Source organism: Prionailurus viverrinus, chromosome D2 (genome assembly GCF_022837055.1).
Source record: "Prionailurus viverrinus isolate Anna chromosome D2, UM_Priviv_1.0, whole genome shotgun sequence".
In the NCBI taxonomy this organism is placed as follows: domain Eukaryota; kingdom Metazoa; phylum Chordata; class Mammalia; order Carnivora; family Felidae; genus Prionailurus; species Prionailurus viverrinus.
The window spans coordinates 17585849-17591545 of record NC_062571.1 but is presented as its reverse complement, the minus strand read 5'-3'; the positions used below and the strand labels follow the sequence as shown (position 1 = coordinate 17591545).

The 5697-nt window shown below is 47.9% G+C and overlaps 1 protein-coding gene across 1 annotated transcript; it reads right to left on the bottom strand.

Annotated features, from left to right (window-relative positions):
- Nucleotides 1–3799: 3799 nt before the first annotated feature.
- Nucleotides 3800–4288, bottom strand: LOC125148266 (60S ribosomal protein L21-like). Its single transcript, XM_047826179.1, has one exon. It carries the CDS (start codon nucleotides 4283–4285, stop codon nucleotides 3800–3802), a length of 486 nt encoding a protein of 161 aa, XP_047682135.1. The 5' UTR covers nucleotides 4286–4288.
- Nucleotides 4289–5697: the final 1409 nt, after the last annotated feature.

Genomic DNA, 5697 nt, shown 5'->3' with positions numbered 1-5697 from the left:
CTCAGTTTTTATTAGCCTAAAAATGTCTTTACTTAGCCTTCATCTTTGAAATACATTTTGGCGGGAGGTGTGTGTCTCTGTGGCTGTGCACATGTAGTGATTTTCTGTCAGCACATTGAAAACATTTTGTTTTTGTCCGGCTTCTACGGTTGCCATCGAGATTCAGCTGATCTGATGGTTATTCCTTTGAAGGTACCCTCCGATCCCTTTTAAGACCTCCTTCCCGTCATTGTTTTTCTGTAGTTCCATTATGTTAGGCATTTGTCGGACCTCTGTCTGTGGATTTGTGTCTCTTGAAAGTTCTCGAAAAATTTTAGTCATTATGTCACTAAATATTGCCTTTGCTTCATCTCTTCTGTCTTATCTCTTTGCTTCCCTTCTCATGTTTTTGTTACACCCCCGTCACGTTATGGCTTCATAACTTTGCTTTCAAATGCCCCATTTCTTCCTCTTTCTGTGGGACATTTAGTAACTCCTTAAGATCTGCTTTCCTCTTCACCAATTCTCTCTTCAGTCATGTCTAATGTGGGGTTAAATTCGTGCGTTCAACTCTACTGCGATTACTACGTTTCTTTCTAGACATGCAACTTCGTTCTTTTTCAAACTGTTAAAGTTTATTTTATTTTCTAAAAATTGTTTAATGATTTTTTATTTATTTTGAGAGACAGAGAGACAGAGCATGAGTGGGGGAGGGGCAGAGAGAGAGAGGGAGACACAGAATCCGAAGCAGGCTCCGGGCTCTGAGCTGGCAGCACAGAGCCCGACGCGGGGCTCGAACTCACGGACCTCGAGATCGCGACCTGAGCCGAAGTCGGACGCTTAACCGACTGAGCCACCCAGGCGCCCCTGTTTATTTTTTAACATCGGAAACATGGTCATTTTAATTCTGCGGCTGGTAATTCCAGGATCTGAGATCTTTGCAGGTCCATTTCTACTGTTTGCTTCTGATGGCTCTCGCTCACGCTACCGTGTTTCCTTGAACATCTATGATATTTTTCTGTGAGCTGCTTGTTTTCCTTGGAAATAGGAAGTTCTTTGAGAGTTAAGAGCTCCTAATTCTTCTGGAATTCAAGCAGATTTTCACATGCTTTGTCAGATGCCCAGGAGACTCTTAGCGTGCATTTTACCTCCAGGGTTGTTTCCCCCTGGGCCGTGTGACGCTGCTGCAGATGTGTGCAAGGTCTGGTCTGTCGATACAACTTCCCGCGGGTGTGGTCTCCCCGTCTGCTGCTGCGCACCAAGGAACTGGGTGATTTTCCCTGTGGTGCTGCGGTGTGGTGGCAGGGATTGCTGGGTGTATTTCCAGGTCAAGCTTACACGGAAGGTGTGGTTCTCTGGGGTCCCAGCTTTGTGGGAAGGGGTCTTCCTTGCTTTCCTCTTGTAAATTATGCGTCCTACTCTTGTAAATCGGGCTTCACCAATGAAGGAAACAAAAGCTCAAAGAAAAGAGCATCAGAGGCAGGGTCAAGGAGATCCACTGGTTGCACCTTAGGGGCAGAAAGTCTACAATAATCACCTCATCCGGCAACGGTTTCTAACTTGTCTGGGAACTGTTTCTCTGTTCTGTTCCCAAGTGATGATAAAAGGATGTGATCGGCCATAAAAACTCTGCACCCCGGCTGTTCGAGGCCGCACTCTTATCAAGAGTGTTGGTCCCGATCGGTCGGCCTTGCCTCTCATTGCAATAAACTTTGTTGTGACTGTCACTGGTGCCGTAGCATTCTGTGGCAGGAGTCGTGTGGATGCAACACTGTCCAAGTCTTGATGTCTTGCCAGCTCATCAGCACTTTGAGGAAGACTTTGATTTTCAACCCTTTTATAGTTATTTTTAGCCAGAAGGGCGATTTGGGCAATTAGATTGCCATATTGCCAGAGAGGGAACCCCGCAGAGCTGGTCTGTGTGAAACGTACAGCGAAGAAAATGACGCTTAATAAAATGTGCAGGTTGCTAAATAAAACTCTGCTATTAATTTTGTAAACAGGTCTTTCAATCAGGTTGTGTGACTAACACACAAAGTGAGTTTTGCTTTCTTCCTAGGTGGTGGGACGTACCACAGTCACCCGTGTGACTTCCTAAGGAAGGGAGAAAAGGCGTGCGTAGAAGGAAATTGATTACAAAATGCAAGCGAGTGGATTTCTTCCCCTTGTTTAGGATTGTGACAGTTCCTAAGGCAAGGTGAAGGAATCTGTACCAGCGCTCGCTAATTACACAAATAGTCTCGAACCGATAACATTAATCTTCTGACTCTCTTAAATCGGACTTATAAAAATACGTAGAGTTCACCTGCTAACTTCCCCCTGAGTATAGTCACAGAAAGTAAACCAGACTTGAATCCTTTTCTCCTTCGCCCACGTATAAAAACGATTTTTGTCCAGGTGAATGCGGGAGTTCTCCTCCAAGTTCTCATGCTGAGTTCTCCTATTTTAACTCATCAAAAAAGTGAGCAAAACACCCCAGTGGGAGTCTGCTTTCTAAGGAACCAGGTGCTGTCTCCCCCCTCCATGGATGTTCGACTTCAGTGCGGGTGGACACTGAGTTTTCTTCTTATGGAGGCAGAGGTGGTCTGCAGGTGCTACTAGGCTGGCCTGGGGGACTGGGGACCAGAAGTCGAGACCCTTCCACGGATCGCGTGTTTAAGCCGAGGCTCCGTGCCTTATTAGCGAAAGTATGAGCCGAATCAGATTATGTGCAATTTATCTGTAGGGAGCTTTTGTTCTTGTAGACTTTCATCTAGAGTCAGCTGTTTGACTCCTCCTTCAGGACCTCCTCCTGCCCTGTCCTCCCTCTGCAGGGACTTAGCACGCACCGTATCCTCTCCCAGAGCCTGGTCCTGCTTTGGCCCTGGGCTCTCAGCATACTTGCCCCAGACGGACTTCAGCTGCTGGAATGGGTCCATGGAAGGACTGTTATGAGGGAGGGCGTGGCAACGGGAAGAGAAATTTCTAACTGGAGTGAGGTGATAGCAAGGCACTGGGAATGGAGAAGCCGGGCTCGCCTCCATGCTGAGCCCGGCAGGTGGCCTGAAGGACAAGAAAATGAGGATTCTGCTAAGTCGAAACTGACGTCCTCCTGCTGGAAATAAGCCACGGCGTTCATAACTTCTCCAGCTCAAATTCCTGTCGCAAGCCCTGATCGGTTTCCGTCTTCCCAAACCTTGTTATTATCACCTAGCTCTCATGCCCCCAAATCGTTGCAGCTGCCTTCGGCATAAGAAAGTCTGGTCCGCCCCGCCGAATGGGGGAGGGTACAGCCCAGGGTGCTGATACCAGGACGTGGAAATCTTTGCGGTCACCCCAGAGGCTGGCTACCACACTGACCGACCACGCTTTTACCACACCTTTTAACGTCTTTGAAATTGGGACGCGTCTTACCATGAAAGCTATGTCACGGTTTGACAGGCAAAATTCCCATTCGGTACCGTACAAAATACTCACGCATCTCATCATCGTGATATCCTAGCCAGGGAAATAGGGTGTGTGTACCTTCAGGATTTAGGGGGGCTGCCTGTCTCCGGGCTGCTTGCCGGGACCACAGTCTCTCCGTGCCCCACCCGCCAGTCTAATCGCCACCCGCCGCAGGCACGCCGCTCTCCTTCTGTGCCCTCGCTCCCCGAGCCATCCCTTCTGTCATGCCCTCTTCGGGGCTCAATGATCGCATCAGGCACCAAATCCTCCGGGAGCTCTCCCTGAGCACTCAAAAGCATCACAGCCTCTCCTCGATACTCCTATGCCGGGTGGGTTTTCTTGTTTGTTTCTTACAGTCTTGAAGTCTTTTATTTATTTATTTATTTTACATTTCTCATGCCGTGAAGTCATAGGGCATGGGTTCCAGCAGCTCAGGCTCCTCTCCGCCGGTTCTCACGAAGTGTGCTTCGCTGGGTGGGGCCGGCTGGCGCTTCCGTTGCACCCGAGTATCTTTCTCCTTGGCTTCCTTCTTTCTCTGATCGCTTTCCTTCACATGCTTCAGGAAGCTGTCTCGGCTCTTTGCGTGCTTGACGGGCTCAGCACGTGCATTAATTCTCTTGGCAAGACTCTTGCCCTCAACTTGTTGTTTCTTTACGGCAATGCCAACAGCATGCTGGGTAACGTCGGAGACTCTTCCAGTTTTGCCATGGGAACATTTGTGGGGCGTTCCTTTGTGAGCAGTGCCCATTCCCTGGATGTCTGCAATATCACCTTTCTTGTAGATTCGCATGTATGTTGCCAAAGGAACAACTCCGTGTTTTCTGAAAGGCCGAGAGGACATACAGCGAGTACCTCTCCTCTTTCCCTTTGTGTGGGTCATTTTGGCGAATTACTGGAAGATGGCAGTTCCGGCCGAAAGGAAGGCTAGAGGCCTGGTGTTTTTAAGAGCGGAATTTCTAGACTCTTCCTAAAACAGCTACAACACACTTCTGCTCCTCAGGGGAAACCCTCTAAGTAATCTTATACACAACAATAATGAACTGCTATCCAAGAATGTACCAGTCAAGTGTTATAAGTCAAAGCTGCAAAGATCCCCATTTCCAGCGGTTCATCAAACTGATGGCTGTTCTCTTCTCTATGACATCTAGGTTCTAGGATTTATTTGGACATGGCTTCTACGCACACCATTGCATAGGATGGGAAAAGGGTGCCTGCTCTATTTCTTTTTCTTTTTTTCATTTATTGTTTTGGAGAGAGAGAGAGAGACCATGAATGGAGAGAGGGGCAGAGGGAGAAAGAGAGAGGGGATCTTAAGCAGGCTCCACGCTCAGTGGGGAGCCCAATATGGGGCTCGATCCCACGACCCTGGGATCATGACCTGAGCCAGAATCAAGAGTCAGAGGCTCAACCAACCAAGTCACCAGTGCCTGCTCTATTTCTGCTAAAAAAAAAAAAAAAATAGAGCTTTTGTCCAGCCATGGGGTTAAGAATAAAAGTTCAGTACTTAATGAAACTTTTTGATTTTTTAAAAAAATTTTTTTAATGTTTATTTATTTATTTATTTATTTTGAGAGAGAGAGAGACAGAGACAGAATGCAAGTGGGTTGGGACAGAGAGAGAGGGAGACACAGAATCTGAAACAGGCTCCAGGCGCTGAGCGGTCAGCACAGAGCCCTATGCGAGGCTCGAACTCACGAGCTGTGAGAGCATGACCTGAGCCGAAGTCGGACGCTCAACCGACTGAGCCACCCAGGCGCCCCTCTTTTTGATTTTTTTGAATGTTTATTTATTTTTGAGAGACAGAGACAGAGTGCGAGTAGGGGAGGGGCAGAGAGAGAAGGAGACACGGAATCTGAAGCAGGCTCCAGGCTCTGAGCTGTCAGCACAGAGCCAGATGTGGGGCTCGAACCCATGAACCGTGAGATCATGACCTGAGCCGAAGTCAGACGCTTAACCCACTGAGCCACCCAGGCGCCCCAATATGACTCTTGTGTGTACTTTAACTTGTTGCCTTATAATTTTCTCAGGCTTGATTTAAACAGGTGAATTGATGTGGTCTACGGGAATCAGTTTGAAAAGGGGAAATGGATAAAACGCACGAACCACCATTGAAACTGATTAGAAACCCAGTAGGGGATATTATTAAATTTGAGGATTTTCTTCCAGTTACTCGATCGGTTACCACTGGCCTGCTCAGAAGAGAAGCTATGTTGGACCACTGCCAGGAATGCACTGGGAAAGATCCAGACTTGCTCTTCTCGGGGACTGGCTGGAAAGCATTTCTCTCATTGA

Coding starts and splice junctions, on each gene's coding strand:
- LOC125148266 (XM_047826179.1), bottom strand. CDS start 4,285: ATGACCCACACAAAGGGAAAGAGGAGAGGTACTCGCTGTATGTCCTCT.